The sequence below is a fragment of the Rhododendron vialii genome, chromosome 7a (assembly GCF_030253575.1).
Source record: "Rhododendron vialii isolate Sample 1 chromosome 7a, ASM3025357v1".
Lineage (NCBI taxonomy): Eukaryota > Viridiplantae > Streptophyta > Magnoliopsida > Ericales > Ericaceae > Rhododendron > Rhododendron vialii.
Genome location: NC_080563.1, coordinates 9326732 through 9352888, shown reverse-complemented (window position 1 = coordinate 9352888; position 26157 = coordinate 9326732). Strand labels below are relative to the sequence as shown.

The 26157-nt window shown below is 38.0% G+C and overlaps 3 protein-coding genes and 1 non-coding gene across 4 annotated transcripts; all 4 read right to left on the bottom strand.

The window, feature by feature from the left end:
- Positions 1 to 2492: 2492 nt before the first annotated feature.
- On the bottom strand, positions 2493 to 4256 carry LOC131333560 (serpin-ZXA-like). The gene is made up of 2 exons (XM_058368141.1): positions 4024 to 4256; positions 2493 to 3468 (listed from the first exon to the last, which is right to left on the bottom strand). Exons 1-2 carry the CDS (start codon positions 4192 to 4194, stop codon positions 2674 to 2676), a joined length of 966 nt encoding a protein of 321 aa, XP_058224124.1. The 5' UTR covers positions 4195 to 4256; the 3' UTR covers positions 2493 to 2673.
- Positions 4257 to 9367: 5111 nt separating this feature from the next.
- LOC131333559 (protein LEAD-SENSITIVE 1-like) lies at positions 9368 to 11825 on the bottom strand. Its single transcript, XM_058368140.1, has 2 exons — positions 11197 to 11825; positions 9368 to 10795 (listed from the first exon to the last, which is right to left on the bottom strand). Exons 1-2 carry the CDS (start codon positions 11288 to 11290, stop codon positions 9642 to 9644), a joined length of 1248 nt encoding a protein of 415 aa, XP_058224123.1. The 5' UTR covers positions 11291 to 11825; the 3' UTR covers positions 9368 to 9641.
- A 6055-nt stretch (positions 11826 to 17880) lies between these two features.
- On the bottom strand, positions 17881 to 20856 carry LOC131333558 (protein LEAD-SENSITIVE 1-like). Its single transcript, XM_058368139.1, has 2 exons — positions 20630 to 20856; positions 17881 to 18829 (listed from the first exon to the last, which is right to left on the bottom strand). The coding sequence occupies exons 1-2, from the start codon at positions 20721 to 20723 to the stop codon at positions 18057 to 18059; spliced, it is 867 nt and encodes a 288-aa protein (XP_058224122.1). The 5' UTR covers positions 20724 to 20856; the 3' UTR covers positions 17881 to 18056.
- TRNAV-AAC (transfer RNA valine (anticodon AAC)) lies at positions 20840 to 20913 on the bottom strand. The gene has a single exon. It is a non-coding gene; the product is annotated as a tRNA-Val (tRNA).
- Positions 20914 to 26157: the final 5244 nt, after the last annotated feature.

Sequence of the window (26157 nt, the reverse complement as noted above, 5' to 3'; positions counted from 1 at the left end):
TATTCATTGTCCGATAATATTGTAGTTGTTAAAAAATATATCAAAATCAAATAAATTTATAAGATCGTAGAGTATATGTTGAATTTGGATTTTTTACGGCGTTACATGGGGTATTGTTCCTTGGTCATTGAACAAGTGTTGGCCAAGCAGGAAGAAAGAAAATAAAAAAATTATAAACAGATCATATACATTTTTAAGTGGTACCTATCGAAATCATTTAATAATTGTACATATACTTCTTCTTTAAGAGAGGGAAAATAAGCCTTCTCTTAAATCGTGATTTAAACACTAGCTAGAGCATTTCGAATCATTCAAAATATTTTTGAATTAAAAATGTACTTACCTTTTGAATTAAAGATGACGAATTGAGAGAGAATGACATATCTCGTAAAACGAGAAATGAGTACTTAAAAAATAAATATCTTAGCGGGATGGGGCCTTATTCCACAAGATTGTTCAACTTTCCCAAATTTATGAAGAATAGAACTCATTAACTAAATGTAATGCATAATAGTGGCACGGATGCAACTATTATTTGAAAGATGTATTATTGCCCCGAAAAAATGATAAAACCATTGTTGTAGAAAAGGAAGCTTGAAAATCTTTTGCAAAATTGATTGCTGAAGCACAAGCTAAACAAAACAACGTCCATACTTTCGTAAAATATTTTTGAAATGAAAAGAAACAGAGGCTTACCCAAAAAAAATAAAAGAGTCTAACAGCTAGATACCAGCTTTTTTATTTTTTAAAAAACGGGTCAGGTTGGGTTTGGGTTTGGCTTGGCGCATATTTGACCCAATCCATTTCAACCCGCCTAATATTGACCTGTATTTGACCCGCCCATATTCAACCCACAACTTCTTTTAACCCGCTCATTTGCCACCTCTAATAGAAACCCAAAATTTGACCGCAGAGCATTCAAGAAAATAGGTTCCTTTTTTTTTATAACCAAATGTCTGGGCTAGCGTGCAGCCTTCACGCACCTCGACTAATCTTGGGACCCTGACGTTAACAATTGGACAAATTTCTAATGGCCCCAAAAGAATCGATAACATCTAAGTGGTTTCGAATGAATCTGAGACTTTAGAAGTAAGTAATCACCTAAATCACAGGCTTTGACCACCAAGTCTAGCCTTGGGTTATTTTTGGATATCTGAGTGATGATACGATCTAAATTGTATCAACAAAAATCCCTCTTAGAGCAAGTCCATCTATTGTCATTTGTTGATGCAGTGACAAGTGAAATGAGTTTAATATTTTAACAATTTAATGGTCTAAATTTGAGGTTGTGCCAAAATAGCGCCGATCCGGTGCAACAACATTGTTATTTTTTTTGGCTTTTTGACACTATAGTAAGCTAGAAAATGGCTTTGGCAACTTCATTTTGGAATTAACAAGTGGACTTGCTCTTAGAGCGTGTATATCTAGATAAACTGTAGATCAATCTCAAAATGAAACACAAACAAGACATTGAAGTCATAATAACGAAAGATCTACTTGCTATCCGAAAGTCTATTTGAAACATCAAAGTTCACAGCAAAATGCCCACTAATTACTGTGGGACATGCGCGGGTGGTGCTGTCCTTCTAGCTCTAGGGGCAACACCGTACGTGTTGTCCCTACTATTTTCAGGTATTTTCTGAGTTTTAAAATGTGACTCGAATCGCTTATCTTTTAAAAAGCATCAAGTATAATGTTATCGCAGAAAAATCAAGGTCATCGGTTATCGATAGCTAGGTAATCGTATCATGTTTGTCTCACAGTGTAATATGAAAACTTATACTAATTCCTGTCCATTTTTTGGATGACGAATACGATTCATTCACGTAGTTATAAATAGGAAATTCATCTTCATGGTGCACTCTTTTTTTTGTCAATCATTCATGTAGAATCATTTTTTCCTTCACACGGGAAAATGATAATCACGTAATTTCACATCACTACATCACAAACAAAAAAAAGAATGCATTTGAATAAGGGAAATGATATTGGCACTCCAAAAATTAATGCAGAACACTCCAAAAACAAAAGAAAATGGCTTTGGAATTACATTGATTTTGGAGTGTTTGCATCAATTTTTGGAGTGCCAATATCATTTCCCTTGAATAAAAGGAGAATGTGAAAATCAATTCCCTTACAAATTAATATCTGATTAAACATTATTTTTTTCAACGACAATCCAATTAACGTGCCCTAGAAGATTAACAATTTGGATCATATTTTGGGATTCAGGACGTGCCCAATATGGATAGGGACAACACAGTGTTGGTCCTTCAGGGAATAACCAATATCCCAATTTAGTTTTTGCTGGTACTGATCATTGGATCTCAACCTAATTGGCGTAATTAATGTAATAACTCAACTAATGCATCAGCCTCTCCAATAAAATTTCTTAATTTTATATAAATGAAACACCGAAAAGAAAGAACAAAAGAAAAAAGACAAAATAAATCAACAAAAGAACAAAAAGATTTCATTGCAGCAAATTTTTCGAAAAGGACTAGATTTCATTGCTGATATATAACAGGATTTCAATATTGCAGCAAATTAATTAAATTCGCATAAAGAACTAGATTATAAACTACTTTATTCCTTTAATCTCGTGAAACTCTATACTTATAAACTGAAGATTATGAAACTCAAGTAAACGTTACCATGCCCTACTAAAAGAAACTAACTAGAGTTGGGATTAACTACTGCTCCAGTGAAAAAAACTGAATTTGATGTCTCTTCCTTGATCATGAACATAAAAGGATGATCAGCAACGAAACTTTCAGTTTTTGGCGGGGACATGAACGCACACCCACACCCGACCATAATAGTAATGGCTGCAGCCTCCGTGCCTTTTTCGTCTACCTCAATATAAGCTTTCTGAATCATGTTTGGTTTCATGATTGGGACGTCCTCGGGAATATGCATCATGTCCGACCAATCTTTTGGGTTTTGCAGAAAAGTTAACGGTTCCCCCATATCCTTCATGACACTAGAAACGTCAAAATGAAACGAGAATTTAAATTTAGGGATCCAAAATTCATCAAGCCGTACTTCCCTTAAGTTAAGGTTCTGCTGTAAGAACCATGGACATGTATTGAACTTTTCTACAAGATTTTTCAACCCATCCTTTTCATTTGGGAGAAAGAAGTACATGGAGAAATTCTTGTTGAGTTTCCGGCCTTGGTATGGGATACGAAGGACCTTGAAACCATCAAATGATCCAAAATAGTATTTCTTATGGCTAGTCATGAACGGAACTGAAACAATATTGCCGCTGGAAAGATAGAAATCCCTGTTTTTAGTGCGGGTTGCATCAAACTTGTAATCGCTGTCCCAAAGTCCTTTGAAGTATAGCCCATTCCCTAGTACGATTGCTGTATCTGAACTTAGGGATCCAGGTTGGAGAACATCTTTGATAAGCCCTCTCGATGCATCATCAGCCCATGAGTTAATTTCATCTACTACTTCAGACGCCTGTACAATGTTATTTCATTAATTACAGCGTTCAAAAAATTATTTATCTCAAAAGCTACTTTTGGACATGCAAACGGAATTCTACACAGAAAAGGAAACCATTTAGCATAAGCTTAAGGAAACTACTTTTAGCATTAAGGCTTGTTAGGAAAATATTTCTTTCTGTCGATCAGGAAAACAAAGGAAAAAAGAAAAGGAAATTGCCTGTCTTTCTAAATCAAGTTTCATGGCAACCAAGCTACTGTGGCATAGGGCCGGACTGCTGGTGCAAAATTTCAATTTGTGTTTGTGTTTTCTTTTCGATGTACAAATCCAAGACCCTAAAACGTCACAAGGAATGATTACCTTTGTACAGGTATTTTGGTGATTATTAATATACTTTTTTCGCCTTTCAAAAGCAAGAGAAGAACCCCGCCCATATACATGAGAGTATATAAAATTAAGAAGTCAACTGCACGTACTCCACTCTCGCTAGGATACGAATGACAACAAAACAAAACAAAAAAAAGTAAGAGAAGAGAAAACTGATGTGTGAGAGAGAGAGTGACATTTCACCTTATGCAAGAAATCAACTGTTTTTGCTTCACACTTGTGGACACCTCTAATAAGCTCTTTATAGGATGGTCTTAGAGGAAAACGTTCATCGACCCAGACTCCATTGACCATTATCACCGTCGGACCATCCTCCGCGTTGTTAGAGGACCCACCACCCTTTGCCACCGGCATCACTGGAGGAAAAGGTTGATAGGGCCGATTCAAAATGCCCAATAATGGAGGAAAAGGGGGAGAGGGAGGTTGATAGGGCCAATCCAAATTGCCTGTTCGACAAGGTTGATGTGGCCGATTCAAAATGCCGGTTGGAAGAAAAGGATTAGGAGGAGACGAAAGTTGATAGGGCCAATCCAAATTGCCTGTTCGAGAAGTTTGATAAGGCCGATTCAAAATGCCGGTTGGAAGAAAAGGAGAAGGAGGAGACGAAGGTTGATAGGGCCAATCCAAATTGCCTGTTCGAGAAGTTTGATAAGGCCGATTCAAAATGCCCGATGGAGGAGAGGGAGGTTGATAGGGCCAACCCGAATTGTCTGTTCGAGAAGGTTGATAGGGCCAATCCGAATCGCCCATCAGAGGAAAAGGAGGAGGAGGAGGAAGTACATAGGGCCGACCCGAATGACCCGTTGGAGAAGGTTGATTCCCCGTTGGAGGAAAAGGAGGATAGGGCGGCCAACCCGAATTGCCTGTTGAAGGAGAAGTTAGACCGGCCAAACCCCCATGGACCTCTGGACGATGAAAACCTCTATCAACCCTGCCCGAAGTCGGACCATCCTTGGCTTCGTTAGAGGACCCACCACCGGCTGCCACCGCCATCATCTCCGATGACTTGAAGTTAATCTCATCGATGGTTTTGGACCCGAGAATTCTGAGCATGTACTCTAAACCACCGCCCGTTGACCCCGCAGCCACCATGTTTAGAACCACGTTGATCGACAACGGAGACGTTACAATGTTTGTGTCATCGTTGATCTGCTTGAGCATCAACTGGTTGGAAATCCTCGTGCAGAACTCCATTCTTGTTATCTTTCCGTCTAAGGGTTTGTTTCGTTTTTTTTTTTTTGGAGTTAAGTCTCGATTTTGTTTAGGGTTAGTGAATGTATGCACCTATATTTATAGCGTTCTGTCCGTAGAAATATGAAGTCTAGTCGAATTAGGCTTGTTTCCTTCTTCTTCTTCTTTTTTGGGAAGAGTCAGGACCAAATTTGGATTCTTGAGAAACAAGGTTTTGGGTTTGCCTTTTTTATTTCGTTGTGCCGTTCTTAATTTATGTATAAACTTCATGCATGGAATATAGTATTAACGTACAAAAGCAGAAATAATTTAGTTGCCAAGAATGTCATGAGTAGCTTTTCAAATAAAGCTAATATATATTAGGAAAGATTATCATTTACTTAAGGTAATTTTCTTTTCGTAAGGAATAAAGAATTTGAATTGATTAATGTCTTTTAAATTTTTTGGTGTCGCATGTCCAGCTAGCAGTCAAGGAATGGCGAAATCATTCATTCGCTCGGACCTGCCTCTGCTTTGGCGTATTCCCGTTAAATGGTTTGGGTTTAGATCTCTTTTTGTTTCTTATTTTGCACTCTTTCCTTATTTTTTTTCTTTATTGTTCCGTTTTTTCCTTTTAATTCTATTTTCCTCTACCTTGATATATAAATTCCTTAATTATGGTTGTACACACAGTTGCCTTAATTTGTAGGGTATAGGTATTTCCATAATATTACGAGAGTTTTGTATTCTTATGTGTTAATTTGGCTGGGGATCCAGAAATAGTGATCTTGCTTGGTTTGCACTTTAGAAAGTTATTTTTGATGTAAATTGTTGTAATGAGTAGAGAGAAATAGAGATAAAAAGGTATTGAGAAACGTGTAGAAAGAAAAATGAGATGAGTTGAGTTGTGAACCAAACAAGGGGAGTGAGTTTTCTTGAGACAAATCCTTGACGTCAAAATTTCTTTAATTCGGTCAATATTATGTTGACAACAATGCCCAAAGTATAGTAGGTTATAAAGACATACACACATATCGCATTAATTTATACCTCTCCATACGTATTTTGATATTGATTTCTTGAGAAACATCTTTAATGACGTATTTTCTCCATTTTTTTCTTTCTTTCTTTCTGGTGGACAGAAACTAAAATATATATTAACCTCTTTGTGTTAATTTGTTTCTAACGTTCATCATCTAGGATTACAATAGAAATTACTTCTCTCGATCTCAAGTGTACAGATGGCCGGCAGTTGAGATTGGTTGCCCAAGCGGATTTGTGGTTTGTTTGATCTTCTCTTATGGAGAAATCAAGTGTACAAATTAGTTTCTAGTGAATACATATTGACCCCAAAATGTCTTCAAGGAGACTACTAGTTTTTTTTCTGTCATTGATTTTCGGAACAACGATTGCTATAATCTTCAAGTTAACTGCTAAACGAAAACCAATTATTAATTACCAAAATTGGGTCATAAATATTATGCTAATCGAAAACCAAAATTGTTCGATGTTGTCTAACATGCAGCAGAACTACCAACTGCCAAGCTAGGTCACAAGACTAAAATTGTGAATTCCATCTTCCAAATTAATACCATCGATCATTAGTTAAGGCCAAACATTTAAAGAGTGCAAAGGACTATAGGACTCTTGATTTGAAAGAAGCTGGGCTCTAGCATCTCCCATTGCTGCTTGTAAATCAGCAAGGTGGGCAGACATCTCTTCTTGCTCAGCTGAAGACTGAAAGAGTGCTGGCAACACAAACTTGTCAATGAGCTTATATGCCTCCAAAAGCTCCTTTGAGTTACTTTCCATGCCCACTTTTAATGCGACGGAAGGCCTTTTTCCTTGCCTCCGGAGCTGAAAGCTCAGATCTCAATGGCTCCATTTCCTCATCAATGGCTTTCAAACTTTCCTCAAGGTTTCCGAAGAGCAGTAGATTCAGATCTTCATTTGCCTTTGCCGTCAAGATTCCAACCCGCCTCCCCGAGTTTTGTCCAATTGAGAGTTGTAATCTACAAATTCAACGTCTGCTTTTGCACATGCTAGTTCATGAGCCCCGACAATGAACTCCTTGACAGACGAGTATAGAGAATCAATGTCAAATGGAAAGTGAGTGAGCAATTTCAGATAAGAGTAGGAAAGCCTTATCATTTCTTTTGGTGAAAGTGGATCCAAATCCAACAATTTCTTGACGAAGTTTTCCTTCATGGTCTGAGGCTCCCTGAGCACAAGATCTCAGGGTGTCATCCATCCACACAAGATCATTGTCGTCAGTCGACTTTTGTGGTTTTTTCAATCCCTTTATCATCACATCCATCGATGAAGCCGCAGAGTGGCTTCTTTCAATGTTTTGGAATGGAAAAGCCATTTTGTATCATGAATCTACCAAGTGATTTGTAAGTTGTAATCACACATACTACCTGCAGGTATATAAGATCCTCCAAAACAGAAGTTGAAAGGTTTACTTGGAAAAAAACCCCAACAACAGTAGAGAAATCATTTCCCAAGGCAAAATTAGAAGTGTACTAGTAGATACACATTAGTTAACTCTTGCATGCATGAATCAATTAATCAAGTTTCCAATGCCCTCGTTAACGAAAATTATGGGAAACTAAATGTGACCCTTCATTTTCCCCATTTGTTGAATTGAAGGCATCTATCATCCCAAATAGTAAAAGGAAAAAAAATTTAATTCTTGATATGTGATCTGGACAGGTGAAGGTAACAAACAGTCACAGAGAGCCTTGGAGATATCATATCATATCAAACCAAATCACTGCGTGCTAGTCTGCTAGACATCGTAATCTATTCCTAGCAACAATATCATCGATGCTTACTCAACAATCCTATATATTCATACCTCTAACTGATATCAAATGAAACTAAAGTCCAAGTAGAAATCTGTCATATTCATGTACAGAAACCCAAAATTTGATGGCCGAGCATTCAAGAAATGAGGTCCTTTTTTTTATAACCAGATGTCCAGGCTAGCTTGCAGCCTTGCACATACCTCGACGAATCTTGGAGCCCTAAAGTTAACGACGGGGCAAACTTCTAGCGGCCCCAAAGGAATTGATAGTATCTGAAAGTTTTTAAACTTGAGACCTTAGGAGTGAACAAATACCTAAATCACAAGCCTTGACCACCAAGCCTAGCCTTGGGCTAGTTTTGGATATATGAGTGATGATACAAACTAACTTGTATCAACAAAAATGTCTCAAGAGCAAGTCCACCTATTGTCATTTGTTGATGCCACAAATTTGGTTATGCCAAGCCATTTGTATGCATTGACAAGTGAGATTAGTTTAATAATTTTGTAAGCTCCATAGGCCGAGCTCTTTTTTTGGTTGGCACTTTCATGACCAAAACTCACATTTGATTGTGTCATGTTTATCGAGTTGTAATTTTTTTTAATTCATTTTTATAAAGTGTCTGTTTAGGAAAGTGGAAGGAAATCAATGATATTTTGTAATCGAGTGTTCGAGTCTTTAGGAAGCTGTAGTGGAAGATTATTAAGGCAATCAAGGGATTTGATATTCAGTGGCAGGAAGGAAATATGGGAAGCTTGAATCGTGGGAAAATATATTGGAGATGTGCAATCAATTGATTTGATTATTAAGGAAATAAGGAAACAACATTATTGAAGTCTGCCTATAAATATCGACCTATTAGGTAATATTATATAGTAGCCACGAGATAAAAAGGCTGAGATCGTATTCTTCATATTCCATCTCTTTTGGTGGCAGGGTTTCTGCACCTCGAAGACTAGTGAAGGTATATCATCACCTATGTTCTAAAGAATCATCTTCGAGGGGTTTTGTTCTACAACAACATCGATCAATCAATCTGTAAGTAAAGTCCTTCGGTGGATTTCGGGAGGCAAACGGAAGGCTTGTGAATTCAAGGCAGCGGTGGTCAAGCATTCAGAGAGGTGTCCATGGATTCGGCAAGAGCGTCTAGGTTTAGGTTTGTGGAGTTCAAACTTATAGTAAGAGTTCTTGTAACCTCGTGTTTAGTAGTGCTTGATTTCTTTCTGTGGTTTTTTCCCGTTTAGGGTTTTCCACGTATATCCTAGTATTATCTTTTGATTGTTTTTCATTCTTGCATTTGGATTGATTGGTGGTTTATTTATTAAAGAATTCATACATAGCAAATATTTATAAACCTAGGCGATCTAGGGTTTTTCAACTTTAATAATCTAAGGGTCTAAATTTGAGGTTGTGCCAAAATAGCACCGACCCAGTGCAACATTGCTATTTTTTAATTTTTCTTTTTTGGCTTTTTGACACTATAGTAAACTAAAAAATGGCTTTGGCGATGTCATTTTAGAAATAACAAGTTGATAGCCATAATAACGAAAGATCTACTGCTATCTGAATGTCTATTTGAAACATCGAAGTTCGCAGCAAAATGCCCACTCAACTTGGGAAAAAACATGCTTCAATTGAGAGATGTGGAAAACAAACACCACTATATGTGGAAAACAAACACCACTAACACAAAACTAAAGGTATCTTTCGTCAACATCCTCAACAATAGACAGCTAACAGAATGGTTTCAGCTTCTAGTTTCCCCTCTGAAGCCCCTTCTGCCTTTCTGACCTCTTGTTCTTCTGGCTTTGTTTTGCCAGCCTACGCCGAATCTTCCTCTTCCGACTTTGCCAGTTCTTCGTGTTCATCACTCTTACAAAAGTAGTCGTCCTCTTCATCCACCCATTTTTCCCAATCCACTTTCACATTGTGTGGCATCTTCTCATCACCACGTAGTAGTTTCTTCCACCATTTCTTCTCCGTTTTCATGATAACACAAAATATTCTCCTCTTGCCTTGATTCATTTGGCCTCCCTTGACTTTGTCATAAAGGCTCAACTTCACTCCATAAAGGTGGTTCTCCACTCCAGCAATTGCGGAGAATATGAAACGTCCATCAGGCTCCAGATTAACCTTGACATTTTTAGCTTCTGATAAGAGAACAGTGATATAAACCTTGTCAAGACTCTGAGCCCACTTGACCTCAGGATGTCGAATCATCGTTTTCCCCATGGCAGAGAAGCTTGTAGCTGTTGGCTTATCATAAAACGTTTTTTTGCCTGCCCTGAAACTGGACCCACCCGATGTTCCTGAAGCACAAAACGTGGACAGGTCCTCCACTGGCACCTTAACAACAAGTTGCCTCTCTGAACCACTATCATCTGATCGAACACCTAAATCATCTCTGTACCTGCTTGTCAGATGTGTCAAACCTGCAGCAGTTGCCTTAACAATAAGAGCTCCCGGTATAAGCCACTTAAGGACTGCACAAGTACCAGTTGCAATAACTGGAGTCTTAAGTGCAGAAGCTTGTCCAATCAATCCACCGCCGATGCACAGAAGACCAGTTTTGCAGTACATAGCAAAATGCTCACAGTTATTACTCAACGTATCATAGTCCAGAAACCCATGTCGAAGCAGATACAGGGCTCTGTGATTGACTAGTTCTGGAGGGTCTGATTTTGCAGTAGTGCAAGTGCAGCCTCTGAGCTTGAATAGGAGGTGGTAGGTGGGGACCCCGTATTCAAAACGATACAAGGAATCCCCAGCAAGGAAGCAGTCCAAGCAAGAGAGCACCACCCCACTTTCGGGCTGTTGAAATCCACAGTCGAGAAATTCTGGACAAACCGATGGGTCTGAAATTGAAGTAGAGGTTAATCTGGAAGAACACCATACAATGAAACCACTGGAACTGGAGCTGCCAATTGTGTTTGTGCCAACAAAATGAACAACTCTGCGTTCACCAATGTAGATGCCTGCATTCACAACGTTATGATTTTACTTCCAGAATATATTACTACATCGTTGCGAGCAAATGCTGCAGTTTTTGTAGCATAAGAACGGAACCAAATGTTCCTAACCAGTAACCAAGATGACGTATGAGATCAAACTGTTACTCAGAACATGGCTTTCACTAAATAGCAAACAGTAGCAACAATGGTAGAAAAAGAAAGGCTGAGCTGAATAAGTGAAATGGTTAACTGCATAGGCTTCATCTATGGCTTCTGTACCGAGAAAGGAGGAGGAGATCTGGAAAACTCAAAAAAGAGCAAGGCCTCAAAAAAAAATGGCAGAGTGAAAAACTTGCAACTTTGATGCGAGGAAAAATAAAATACACAGGGATAGATGGGGGGTTAGATTAGAGGAGTTCACTGACCGTGGTGGGAGAAAGCGAACGCAGTTCTCCAAGCGTAGATGTGATCACCAGCCACGACCTGGCTTCTCTCAATTTTTTGTGACAGAAAACCCATCTCAGGAAACTCTTCCTACCTGAATCTGCAATGTAACTAAATTACCAACAGTGCAGTTGTTTTTGACTGATGAATGTTGGGTTAAATACTTAAAACCTCCCCCCACGAGTCAAGAAGTCCATTCCCCAGGAAAAGTTAAAAAGCCTCAAACATTTGTTATACGTTCATGTTCCTCTTTGATACACGCATCAAGTACTCAATTTCCCAAGTCGAAGTTGAAAGATCCACCCAAGAGATATTCCTTCATTAACCTATTTGATGGGAAACTAAATATGTCCCCTCAGTTTCCAACTTTCGGTATTCACATCCTATTATTAGCCGAGAGAGAGAGAGAGAGAGAGAGAGAGTATTCTACAGGGGAATGGGGATGGCAGCCAACATTAATAACCATGACCCTACAAATCTCGTTCATCTCAACAAGACAATTAGTACTAGGACAACAAAAGGTTTTCGTTCTAAATGAAACCATAAAAGAACAAAAAGAGGTGGACCACCACACGCTCCTCCCGCCAAAAAGTTGTCCAGAAATGGATTTCCCGGACGAGGAATGCTATATACACTTCACATTTTTACTACACCATCCACTACATTTTTTATGGGACTCATTTCGGGTCCAACAAAAAATACGGAAAAATATCCATAAATTTTAAAATAATATTTTAGGGAGCCCTGCAAAAAATCAGCTTTAACCGGTACCGGTAAGTATTATTTCTAAATTTATAGGAGTGAAAATGCTCAACTGCGCAGTTTCGAACATACGAACCCAGAAATAATACTTACCGATACCAGTTAAAGCTGATTTTTTGCAGGGCCCCCTAAAATATTATTTTAAAATTTATGGATATTTTTCTGTATTTTTTGTTGGACCCGAAATGAGTCTCATAAAGAATGTAGTGGATGGTGTAGTGAAAATGTGAAGTGTATGTAGCATTCCTCTTGGCGAGGCCAGGAGGATAGTGAACTGAACTGAGGTTAGCCCATTTAGAGCATGGCAAGCTTTGAAAACCTGCTGGTGTTGTTTCTACTACCGAATGGCCTCATTCACCCAGCTGGCATAAGGTAAAAGCCACCGGCGAGAGGAAAAAATAAGTAGAGAGCCCGACCATAATGGTTGTCCGAAACTCTTGTCATGTCCAAAGACTCCAAACCACCTTTTCTTTCATCTGCCACCACCATCTGATCATAAGTTCATGCATTTGTTGCTTATCTGGTCATATACCTACATAATTACGAAACAGATCATACCATGAAAAGCAGCACGCACATGACATTACAAAGAAAACCAAATTCCACTTAAAACTCGACAAATTTCGGAGCAAGCAAAGAACAAGACATTACAGAATTCAACAATACTTAGGGGGTTATTAAGTGATACTGTGGCTTCCACTACAGATGATGTCAGCTGACCTCAGACTTGTGTGCCAGCTAGGATTTCTGTTAGTGATTTTCTGTTACTGTAATCGTGCAATTAGTTGAGGTTTCTGTTAGTATAATCGTGCAGTTAGTTGAGGATTAACAACCACTGATCTCTGCATATAAAGTAGAGCTAGGGCTTTCTTTTATTGTATTCAGAATTCAGAAATCATTGATTTGTTAAAATGTGAAATGAGAGTTCAGTTTACAAAAGTTTTTATGGTATCAGAGCCCCAAAGACGCGAGTCATGAAACTCTACCTGTTTTCTGTTCCGGGTTCAAGAGATTCCTCCAAAATTCAGCCTTTCGAGTGCTTACAGATCATCAATGCCATCTTCGTCTCTTGCCGTCTCGCCGTCATCATCGTCAGAGTCATCAATTGACGAAAGTCCGACGAGATCTTGAGAATTTCTCTTCGCATCTCCGAGCTCTATTGTTCAATTTCCATGGCGGTATCTTCAGCGTCGTCAGATTCCGTACATTCCTCTCATCTCCCTCCAACTCTAGCTTTCTTAATCGCGAATTTTCAGTCGTTTATTTCTGTTAAGCTTGATTCTACGAACTATTTTACGTGGAAAACGCAAGTGGAAAATGCTTTGAAAGCCAACGATTTGTTCTGTTATGCTGATGGATCTCTTGGTATCCCACCGTTGTTTGTTACGGATACCTCTGGCACAAAGATCCCTAATCCTGAGTTTGAGAAATGGAATGTCATCGATCGAATGTTATTTTCTTGTTTGATTGCCACTCTTTCGCCATCTGTGCTACCTCATATCGTTGGATCTACTCATTTGTTCGAGTTATGGACCAAACTTGAAGAAAAATTTCATATTCTCTCTCGCTCGCATGTGCACGATCTAAAGCGCAGATTGTACAGTTTGAACAAAACTAGTAGTATGGAGCAGTATCTTGATTCAATTAAAGAGATTGTTCAGCGTCTTGCTGCTTCTGGTTCATATGTTGATGATGAAGAACTTATCTTCCACACTCTGAATGGCTTAAAAACAGGCTACAAATCTCTGAAACAAACTGTTCGATCTAGACCTGAAACATTTACTTTCAGTAGTTTGACATCTCTTCTCATGTCAGAAGAGCTACATATGGCTCAGGATCAAGAGGAATCTACCCCTATTCTTGTGGCTAACACCCCAGGTCCTACTTCTGTACCTAATTCTGTACCTGCAACACCATCTCTGAACCCTATTCCTCAGCCTTTTCAGTATCCTTTTCCCACACCAACACAAAATTTCTTTCCCTCTAACTTCACTGGTCCAAGAGGTCCTAGAAACTCCAACAGATTCAGAGATAACAATAACTTTCAGAGAAATTTTACTCCACATTATCCTCCTGGTTTTCCCTCTGATTTTTCCAGACCCTTTTTTGGTGTTGGTACTTCTAATGGTGGATGTCAGATTTGTGGCAAAACTAATCATCTGGCTTACTCTTGTCATTATCGTTTAGATTTGGGGTATAGACCTATGGGAAGGTCTGGTGGTGGTTTCTCTCCACGATATCCTCCTAGACTTCCACCTCATGCTATGTTTGCAGCTGCTGAACCACAAATGCTATCTGGTTATGGTTTTGGGGTTGATAACTCAGGTTTTGGATATGGCACTTCTCTGCCACTGACTGCTGGTTATGGAGTTGGTAATGTTCCCACTTATGAGTATGGTAGTACTTCTGGGGGACCTGCCTCTTACAACATTGCTCCAACTGCTGGTCCACCTCAAGTCTTTGGGACTTTTGCTCAGACATCTACATCACCTCATGGGAAATCAACTATTTCCCCTTGGATATTTGACACAGGGGCTACATCTCATGTTACTTTTGATGCTTCCCAGATTCACAGCTCTCATGAGAGACCTTCCACTGAGCATGTCACAGTTGGAAATGGGCATAATGTTCCTGTTGCTAATTCAGGAAAAGGTATACTCTCTACTCCTCACAATCTCTTTACACTGGATAATCTCCTTCATGTTCCTCTTATCTCACATAATCTTCTTTCAGTTCATAAATTTGCTCTTGATAATAATTGTATCATCTCTTTTGACTCTCATGGTTATACCATTCAGGACAAGACCTCCCATCAGATTCTTCATCAGGGACCCTGTCATCAGGGGCTATATCCCCTTCTGTCTTCTACTAGACCTGTTGCTACAGCTTTGTTGACCTCTGGCTCTTCCGCTGCACTTTGGCATCAGAGGCTTGGTCACCCTCATGCTGGTTTACTTCAAATTCTCTCCAAAAAGTATAATCTTTCCATTACCCCCACTAGTTTTACCTGCTACCCTTGTAATAAAGCAAAGAGTCACAAATTGCCCTTTTCTCTTTCCACATCTCACACTACTGCACCTTTTGAGTTGCTTCATATGGATGTATGGGGACCATCTCCTGTTCCATCCTTCTCTGGTTATAAATACTATCTGCTACTAGTTGATGATTATACGAAATATTGTTGGTTGTTTCCTCTTAAACTCAAATCAGAAGTTACTGCTTACATTCAGGCCTTTAAAGTTTTTGTAACTAATCACTTCTCTCAGTCTGTTAAGACTGTAAGGTCTGATAATGGGGGAGAATTTCTTAGTAAACTCATGTATTCTTTCTTTGCTCAATTTGGCATTGTTCATGAGACTTCTTGCCCTCATACCCCAGAGCAAAATGGGGTGGCAGAACGAAAACATAGACATATTATTGAAACTGCAATTACTTTACTTCAACAGGCCAATCTTCCTGTTACTTTCTGGCTTGAAGCAATTACTACTGCTCTGTATCTGATCAATCGTTTACCAAACTCCTCTATTCACTTCCAAGTTCCATTTCAACTTCTTTACAAAACTAGTCCTGATTATGCTCTTCTTAAACCTTTTGGGTGTTGTTGTTTTCCTTGGCTAAGGCCATATGCATCTAACAAGCTTGTTCCTAGGTCTACTCCATGCATATTTTTAGGCTACTGTGCACACACCAAAGGGTATCGATGCTTGGATCCCACTACTAATAGAGTATATGTTTCCAGACATGTTAAGTTCTTAGAAACTGACTTTCCTTATCCTAAATTGACTTCATCCTCTCCGGTGTCCTCCTCTCCTTCTGTTCTCCCGTCTTCTAGTATTCCTTCCTTTAGAACAACATCTTCTATTGTTCCTATTATTTCTTCTTCTCCTCAGACTGCCTTGTCTTCTTCCTTTCCTGTGTCACCCCTTTTCTCTTCTCCTACTTCTTCTCCCACTACTGCTTCTCCGGCTACTCTACCTCTCTCAAGTGATGCACTTCCTTCTCCTCCACATTCTGCTCCTATGAGCTCAGCTACTGATAGTCCTTCTGTGGTTCCTTCAACTTCTCCAAGGGTTGTCCCTCCTCCTCATTCCATGCACACTAGGTCTAAATCTGGAATTTTTATGCCTAAAATTCCTTTTACTCTTTCTGTTCACTCTCCTCCAGTTTCTGAACCTTTATCTTTTAAAGAGGCTATAATTTTTCCTGAATGGCAGCACGCAATGTCAGATGAATATTCTGCTCTTATTCAACAAGGTACATGGTCTCTCGTCCCTCTTCCTCCTAATACTCCCACTATAGGTTGCAAGTGGATCTTTAGAATCAAAAGGAATGCTGATGGGACTGTGTCTAGGTATAAAGCTAGACTTGTCGCTCAGGGTTTTCAGCAAACAGAGGGTATTGATTATAATGAGACCTTTAGTCCTGTTGTTAAACAGCCCACTATCCGACTTGTCTTGTCTCTTGCTCTTCATTTTGGCTGGGAAATAAAACAGCTTGACGTCTCCAATGCTTTCTTGCATGGATCAATTCAAGAGAATGTGTATCTCAGACAGCCTCAAGGATATGTCAACCCTCAGTTTCCTCATCATGTGTGTAAACTTCATAAAGCTTTATATGGCCTTAAGCAAGCCCCTAGAGCTTGGTATGACATGTTGTCTAACAGTTTACTCAAAAAGGGGTTTCACAACAGTTTGGCGGACTCTTCCTTGTTCATTCTCTCTCAGGGAACAGACCTTGTGTATGTGTTGGTATATGTTGATGATATTTTGATCACTGGTAACAATCCCTCTTTCGTCGCTCAAATCATTCAGAGTATGGGGTCAGATTTTGCTCTCAAAGATCTTGGTTCTCTTCATTACTTTCTGGGCATAGAAGTGTTACCTGTGCCTGAAGGCCTTATGCTCTCCCAAGCTAAGTACACTCTTGATTTACTTAAGAAGGCAGGCATGACAGATTGTAGACCTTGTGCCTCTCCTTCTTCTCTCAAGCCTAATACTGTCATTCCCGATGTTCCTTTTTCTAATCCAGAGCTTTATCGAACCTTGGTTGGTTCTCTACAATACTTGACGTTAACTAGACCAGAAATTTCCTTTTCTGTTAATGTTGTGTGCCAACATATGCATACTCCTCTGACAAGCCACTTCACAGCAGTCAAACGAATACTAAGATATCTCAGGGGTACAATTACTCAAGGTCTTCTTTTTACTAAAGGAGCATTGCAGTTTTCTGCATTTTCTGATGCTGATTGGGCAGGTAGTCCTTCTGATAGAAGGTCCACAGGAGGGTACTGTGTGTATTTTGGTTCAAATCTTGTATCTTGGTCTGCTAAAAAGCAGCCGACTGTTGCTCGATCTTCAACGGAGGCTGAATACAAGGCCTTGGCAAATACAGCAGCTGAGCTTGTTTGGTTAATGCAATTGGTTCAAGATTTACGTTTGCCCTCCCCAGTTCCTCCCCCTTTGCTCTGGTGTGATAATGTTTCTGCTATTTCTTTAGCATCAAATCCAGTTTTCCATGCCAGAACAAAACATGTTGAGGTTGATTTTCATTTCATCCGAGAAAAAGTTCTTCGTCATCAATTGGCCATCAAATATGTTCCTTCTCAGTTTCAGGTGGCCGACATTCTTACCAAGCCACTTACTATTGGTAGATTTCAGTTTCTCAAGGCCAAACTGATGCTGTCAAACCTTCCCGCATCCGTTTGCGGGGGTGTATTAAGTGATACTGTGGCTTCCACTACAGATGATGTCAGCTGACCTCAGACTTGTGTGCCAGCTAGGATTTCTGTTAGTGATTTTCTGTTACTGTAATCGTGCAATTAGTTGAGGTTTCTGTTAGTATAATCGTGCAGTTAGTTGAGGATTAACAACCACTGATCTCTGCATATAAAGTAGAGCTAGGGCTTTCTTTTATTGTATTCAGAATTCAGAAATCATTGATTTGTTAAAATGTGAAATGAGAGTTCAGTTTACAAAAGTTTTTAGGGGTCTGTGAGTATTCTGTTTATCCAGATCGAGAAATAAAAATAAGTTAAGACAAATGATGTATCAGTGACAAGCACTGGATGATACCCACTGATTCACATCAACAAACACTTCTGTCTCTTAGCAGGTGGATTGTCATTCCCAGCAAAACTGTTCAGTCTCTCAGGACCATCATTTTCTTCAGGAAATTCCTCGTTAGGTCCTTCCCAACCAAAGAACAAAGCCATGTCCTCCACTGGTATCTTAATAGTATCAGTTCGAACACCCATGTCAGAGGCATACCTACTCATACAATACATCCCAGCCATTGCTGCAGCCATACCAACCGGACCTGACATAAACAACTTAACGGGAGAAGAAAGAACTGCCGCCAAGGGAAAACTAATCCCACAAACCGCTTGACCACTCCTTCCGAGAGCTGTTTTATCAAGAATCGAAAGCCCTGTTTTACAATAGATAGAAAAATCCTCACAGTTGTTCTTAAACACGTCGTAGTTTCCAAATCCATTATGAAGTAGAAACATGGCCCTGTAGATTACTGCTTTTTGTGGGTCAGATTCTGCAGTGGTGCAAGTGCCACCTCGGAGTTTTGTAAGGAAAGCTGATGGTGTGACCCCATATTCATAGCGATACAAGGATCCTCTACCAAGGAAGCAATCCAGGCAAGAGAGGACTACTCCGCTCCCAGGTTTTCGAAAATCACAATCAGGAAAATCTGAACAAGTTGATGGCACCCCTGAACTTGAACAAGAGATAGTTGAGAAAGGATCTGAAGTGGGATCAGAGGAGCTGAGAAAGGAAACTCCACTTGCACCAGGATTCGGTTCCCGAGTAAAATGGACAACTTTGCTTCCACCAACATAGATGCCTGCAAAAGGTTTTATCCAAGTTTGACAACACTGAATAGAACATTAACCAGCTATCGGGGGCCAAAATATAAATTAAGCGTACTGTAGAATTGCTATATAAATGACTGACATACCAACAAATAGGATCTTGCATGCCCATGCAAAAAAAAAAGAGTTGAACCACATAATACATCATGTAAAGAGGGAAAAACCATAAAACAGACAGGGGTTTGGGAGCATTGTGTAAGAAAACACATATGTGCTCAAAAGTCGTTAATTTCTACCTAAGTGAATGGTATGCAATGTGACACCAGACCTTGTCAATAGTTTTCTGTTTCCAATATTAACATCCCTCTGGTGGTTGGCGGGAGGAACACTGCATTTCAATATCAATAATGGAGTAAGGAGTTCCGCAATTTACAAAAAGCCCACCATCTAGGCCAGTTAGCTTCCTTCCACAAAGCAGAAAGTTCGTAAGTTTAGCATAATAATGCATATATTTCATCTCACTGCAACTTCCAACCCTTCACTTGTTCTAGAATGCAGGACATCTCCACCATGGCAATTTTGAGGAGACAGCTTCTCTAAAGGGTCCAACCGTCCAAGTCCAACTAGGCATGTGGAGTGGGTAGTTGTTGGAGAAGGAAAAGATAGCTAATTCTAAATGCAGCAATTAAACTGGATATGGATTTAGTGTGCAAGATAACCACTTCTTCTTATTCAGAACCAAATTATTGCTAGGAGGAGGCAGAATCATACACAAATGCTAATACTGTCTTTTTAGCTGCACTAAAAGCAGGAAATACATGGATAACAACCAAACAATAGTACAGAGTTCCCATGTGCCCATATCTTTGAGTCAAACGATCTGATTTTTTTCTTTTTCTTTTTAACCAGATGTCCGGGCTAGCTTACGCGCACCTTGACTAATTCTAGGGGACCATAACCCCACCGTCCACTAGCAGGGGCCCACTTGAAACCAGAGCAAATGTTCCTCATGGACTAGTTCCAAGTTCCAACAAAGTTGATAGCACTTGAGAGGTTTCAAACCTGAGACCTTAGGAGGAAGCAAATCTCTAAGTCCTAGGCCAACAACCCCTTGGGATTAAAGATCTGATTTCCATTTCAGGCAACATCATCTGTTATTGTACACAAACATCTTTGGGCTATATTGGGATCCTACATTTGTCATAAAAAACAGGAAAGGGAAAAGATGTGAAACGAAGATGTAGCTGAAACATAAGTTGTTTTTCTCTTTCAAGGGTTCAATGAGGAAAATGAGAGGCAAAAGAATACATTTTTGCCGAATAATATATTCTTCCATTTTCCGTCTAATTACCACTACAGAATAACTGCACAAATATATTTCCATTTCCATTTCACTTTTGCTGCGTTTTCGTTTTTCCTTGACAAATCCTAGTTCCAAAACAAAGCCTCTAGAGCAATCAAATGACTGAGATATAAGTAAGCGATGCAATGCAAATCACCAAACCAACTCTCTAGGTAATCAGCATCTAACCAGGAAAAAGATCACTATCGAGAAACCCATTTCGAAAATGGGATCAAAAAATGTAGATTCCAATCGAGATGGTAGGAAATGTAGATTTCAATTCAGGTGGGGGGGAAAAAAAGGGATCAAATAAGAACTGCAATTAACACAGCGACATTTCGAAAACCTAAGATTTATTCAACAGCTGTAAAAGATACCCATTTCATGAACCCAGATAAACCGAAAACCAGCATGGATGATTCAGGACCCAATTCAGCATAAGAGGATGGAAGAAAAAAAGCATAAGAGGGAAAAGAGTTTTATTTGCTACCGTGATGAGAGTAAGCAAACACAGCTCTCCAAGTGTAGATATGGTCGCCTTCTACGATCTCGCTTCTTTCCACTCTGTGGGAAAGTAGACCCATTTCCCCCTCTCTCCCCCCTTCTGAATCTGATTCCCACGGAAGTGTATAGATTCATACGTGTGTATGTAATGCGCGTAAACCATAGGCGGAGCAAAAAGAGCAAAACAAGAAGTTATTGGCTTCGCCCGGGTTCGAACCGGAGACCTTCAGTGTGTTAGACTGACGTGATAACCAACTACACCACGAAACCTTTGTTGCTACCCGTATTCAATTAATCATCTTATACATGTAATTATTCTGGTGATGCATTGATGCTGTATTATTTCTTTTGGACGATAAAATAATGCATTTTTTGTATGCCAATAACACATTGGTTATCAATTGTCATCGATAAACTCTTTTAGCAAGCCTGTTTAATTATATAGTTGTGTATGTATTACCTTTCTTTATCGGTAAGAATGATTTCATTGTCAATCATTGCAATGGAAGAGAAATGCATTAAGAGAGTTTTGAATAGGAGGAGAGTATAAAACTTCTTCTACAACTGCTGCTACTCAAAAACTCAACCTACCTCTCTCAACCGCGGCCTTAACTTTTTTAAGAAGTGAGAAAATGACTCAACAAACAAAGTTATTATTGGCTTTCTAGTTGTAAAAATATACGCTAACAGGGAGGACAAAAATGATTCACTTCAGCTCAATTGTCACCTTAATATACTATACCTGCATTATGTAACAGATTGATGTAAACTTTCCTAGTTAATTTCAAATTAGTATATAAAATCATGTGTAGAAAATGTCTTTTCTTTTCTTTTTTTTCCCCGAAAGGTACACGCATTTAATAAAATTCATTCCGAGGTCAATATCTTAGTGGTAGCTAGGGGAGAACCGGAGAAGTGTCAAGAAGTCTTACCCAACTATGAGGGTGTTAGGAAGTCGTAACTGTCAATCTATTGAGCACCATAATTTCAGTACTCTGGGGAGTATACTCCCTATCCTCACATAACATGTGGATGTGGGCCCGTGTGAACCCCACGTACATGTTATGTGAGGAAAGAGAGTGTACCACCGGAGTATTGAATAGTTTTCCGATAATATTACCTAAACTAGAGACCAGAGCAAGCTCCAAAAAGTGTCAAGAGATTACAGATTCTAGATGCTAGGAGTATTGTATAGTTTTTCTAATAACGAAGTGTCCGTACGTATTAGCTTGCTTATATCCGACTAATTCTAAAATTTGAAACTTAACGACCGAACAATCTTTCAGTGGCTCCAAAATTTAAAATTCTTGGCTTTCATGATATTTAACACTATGACCTCGATCTTGAGTATAATACTACAATAAATAGTTATAAGAGATTGGAGATCAATTTATGCTACATACAAATATCGATAGGTTCAAAAGTCTTCAAACTCTCCATTCTAAATTCTTACAATTTTGATTTTTGTTATTTTTAAAATTAAGAGAGAGGGGAGATTAGAAAGAAAGGGGATTGAGAGCTAAGTGAGGGAGGGAGAGAGAGACTTGGGGAGGGGGGAATTGAGAGAGATGCGTGATTATTCGATGCCCATAGGGCATGGTAGACGGGTGCTTCAAATCCCTCATCACCACACATTTGTAATAGTATGGAGAGCAGAGGTTCTTTTTTTTTTTTTTTTTTTTGGATTGGTGCTTTAGTTTTTGTTGGTTTGCTCTGTTTATCCTATATTTTTTTTGTAATTGTAAATTAATTTTATTTACCCTTTGTAATTTTTATTCATAAAAAAGTAAATATAAGTCTTTTCATGCATAAAACGTGGCAACGCTTTGGATCCAACTTGCATGTCCCGTGCATCGAATGGGTACGGAGCTAGTTTAATTTAACTACGGGTGTTCGGACAAATAAGTCAAAGTGGCTTATTTTTTGTCCTTATTCAAATTTTTTTCGTATCACTTGGCTTATTGTCATTTTTTTGGGAATTATTGCATCCTCACGACAAGAGGAATCTAAAAAGTAAAATTTTTTGACCGAAATCTATTTTTTTTTTGAATAAAGACGAAAATAAATCAATAAGCCAATTTTTTTGTCTTTATTCAAAAAATATTGAATTTCGGTCAAAAAAATTTACTTTTTAGATTCCTCTTGTCATGAAGATGCAATAATCCCCAAAAAATTGATGATAAGCCAAGTGATACGAAAAAAATTGAATAAGGACAAAAAATAAGCCACTGTGGCTTATTTGTCCGAACGGGCCAGCGTCTACTATGAAAACTCTAGCAGGTTAGCAACCCCTAAACCCCTTCACCTTAATTAGTTACTAGCGAATGCCCATGCCTGAAGGCACGGCGCAACACATTTGAAGACAACTAAAGCAACTGATCAAACAATGAGCAAAGGGAGGATCAAACTAAACTTTGGTATATGTGCAAGACAAATCGAGATGCAAATAATATTCAAGTTTTACACAAATTTTCAAAATCCATAAAAATTAACTACTTTCAAACCAAATATATTTTTGTAAAACTTAACCTAACAAATAAAATGTCATTATGAAATTTTCAATGTCTTAACAAAACTCTTATCACGACGACCCCATTGTCTCGTTATCCGTTCTCGACTTTCCTACATAAATAAGAGTACGATCGGATTATTAAATTCATCGCAAATAAATATGAACTGGCAATAAAATCAAAAAGACAACTTATCACCCCTACAATAATTTTAATCGTTTATTACTTTTGAAAATGTGCCAACGCTCTTCTGACCAATCAACTTTTAATACAAAAGTCACCACAGGGGCACAATGGTCAAGGCATCCAAATTTTGGACCAGGAATAATAAACACGTATTAGCATTCATAAAATTGAGAAATATAGTCTTTGAGCATTTGCATTTAGGGGTGACAAATTAAACCCAGACCCATTAACAAACTCAGACCCATCAATTAAAAAATAGACCCAACCCAACTCATTTATTAGTTGGGTAAGAATGGGTCCAAACCCAACTAACCCATTATTAGTTGGGTCTTAATTGGGTATCAATTGTGTCAACTTAAATGACCCAATGGGTCATGAAGGTAACCCACTAAAAATTTCCATCATTCAACGAAACTCAATGGAAGCTCTGAGATTTTTAACGACGGAATAAGAATCAAGTGGAATACTCTCTCTCTCTCTCTCTCTCTCTCTCTCTCTCTCTCTCTCTCTCTCTCTCTCTCTCTCTCTCTCTCTCTCTCTCTCTCTCTCTCAATTCTTCTATGCTAAATTACACATGTCCAAAAAGTTAGTGATTTATTTTTGAAAAAATTTCAATTTTTTTGTCCCGCTCCGCCGTGAATAAGTTTCTCTCATGGTAGTCCCGCATAGGGTTTAGATTAAAAAGTTAGTGATTTATTTTTTTGTCCTTATTCCAATTTTTTTTGCATTTTTTGTTTTGCGTCAAACTTTTGTGACTTATTGATTCGTTTCAATGAGAGGAATTGAAAAAGCAAAAAAATTTGATCGAAACTTATAATTTTTTGAATAAAGACAAAAATAAGTCAATAATACCCAAAAAGAATTACTTATTCTTGTCTTTTTGAAAAAATTTATGAGTTCGATCATAATTTTTTACTTTTTTGATTTTTCTCGACGAGACCAATCACTAAGTCACAAAAGTTTGACGCAAAATTATCAAATACGAAAAAAAATTGTATAAAGACAAAAAAAAAGATATATGCATCTCGCAACGGGCTAGTTTTGATTCTGATCGAATGGAAAATTCAACTTATGAATGGAAAGCTAATTTGTTCATTGTTTATTTTTTTATCCTTATTCAATTTTTTTCGCATTTGTTTATTTTTCATTAATTTTTTGTGGATTATTACTTCAACATGACAGGAGGAATCTAAAAAGTAAAAAAATTATGATCGTAATCTAAATTTTTTGAATGAAGACAAAAATAAGCCAATTTTTTCGTCTTTATTAAAAAAATTATGAATTTCGATCGTAATTTTTTACTTTTTAGATTCTTCTCGTCATAACAAAGCAATAATTCTAAAAAATTTGACAAAAAACTAACAAATGCAAAAAATATTTGAATAAAGACCAAAAAAAAATGCCACTTGGATACACACTGCAATTCGGTAATTAAGAGCGACCAATATGGTAATTAAGAGTACAGGGGTAATTTGGTCATTTTTGTAGTAGAGGGATAGTATGGTAATTTTAGTGTACATGGTATTTTAGTCCTTTAAATTTACAGGGGTAATATGGTCATTTTAGTGTACATGTGTATTTTAGTCATTTTAGTATATAGTATGTAACTGGGTTAATGGGCGGGTCAGGCTTGCTTTTAAATAAATGGGTTGGGTTGGGTATGGGTAATTAGACACATAATTAATGGGTCTAAATGGGTCAATGACCCATTAAAGACTCAACCCACTTACAACTTACCCATTTTGACCCAAACCCGCCCATTTGACACCCCTATTTGCATCTCATTATCCTGGCACAACATCATAAATAAAGGTATTACTATATTATTTTAATTCTATACATTGTGATTTATATACAGTTTTTTAGTATTTACCTTTAACATTAATTTCTTCAAATATGAGGGGACACATTGTAAGATGAATTCTGCCTTCATATCCTTTACCAAGAGTTCCATTGAGCCAGTGGAGTCTTTCACGACCATCTTTATATTATATCTACAATAAATGCAAATTTCAACCGTTTTAGATGTATTACAGTCTGGACATCTTTATATTATACCTACAATAAATCTAACAAAAAATACTAATCTCCATATAGTGAAAGACTAAAAAACATACAAATTGATTCGCTCAATATCGAACTTACCATTCAGGAATTCCATCTATATAAATTGAGTGGTTAACATATAATTTGCTCTTCTTGCAAGTGCTAAGGTACGGATCTAGAAGTTAAAATTTCAAAATTATTAATCAAGTTTTTAAATTATTATTAAAAAAATTCACACGGGTTCAGAGAAGTATTTCCATGAAAATCATCGATTGAAATTTGAAATTAAATACAATACTTGCTTTGAATTTCTCCGACTAAATAGAAACAAAGGAGAATACTTAAATTTTTTTTATCGGCTATTATCCAAATTCATAGGCAGGAAAATAAAATTTCATTTCAAACCCTTTTTTTATCAATGCTGTCAAAATATTTCAATTATTTACCTTGTCAAAGCACAACCACCAAACCTTCAAGTTGACTGGTGAACTATTATTATAAAATGATAATAGAAATAACTACTTTTTCATATTTTTTCTTGAAATCACTGGAAAAAAAATCGATCGAGGGTTTGAGTGGAGATCGCTGGATTTTCTACAAGGGTTGCAGTGGTTTTTAGGGGCTGTATTCATGGCTGCTGAAAGCTACCCACAATCATAAAGATAGTGTTAATTAAAAAAAAAAGTATTACGGAGTATGTGTAAAGCTGATTAAGGTGGGAACTATTATGAGTTGGGTATCTGCCACTTATACTGAGATCAAAATTTAGTCA

Bases quoted from the DNA above. Each gene is read 5' to 3' on its own strand.
- LOC131333560 (XM_058368141.1), bottom strand. From the start codon at position 4,194: ATGCCGGTGGCAAAGGGTGGTGGGTCCTCTAACAACGCGGAGGATGGT. The intron at 3,469-4,023 runs GTGAAATGTCAC...AACATTGTACAG, and splicing joins CAGTTGATTTCTTGCATAAG to GCGTCTGAAGTAGTAGATGA.
- LOC131333559 (XM_058368140.1), bottom strand. From the start codon at position 11,290: ATGGGTTTTCTGTCACAAAAAATTGAGAGAAGCCAGGTCGTGGCTGGT. The intron at 10,796-11,196 runs GTCAGTGAACTC...TTGTGAATGCAG, and splicing joins GTTCGCTTTCTCCCACCACG to GCATCTACATTGGTGAACGC.
- LOC131333558 (XM_058368139.1), bottom strand. From the start codon at position 20,723: ATGGGTCTACTTTCCCACAGAGTGGAAAGAAGCGAGATCGTAGAAGGC. The intron at 18,830-20,629 runs GTAGCAAATAAA...AACCTTTTGCAG, and splicing joins GTTTGCTTACTCTCATCACG to GCATCTATGTTGGTGGAAGC.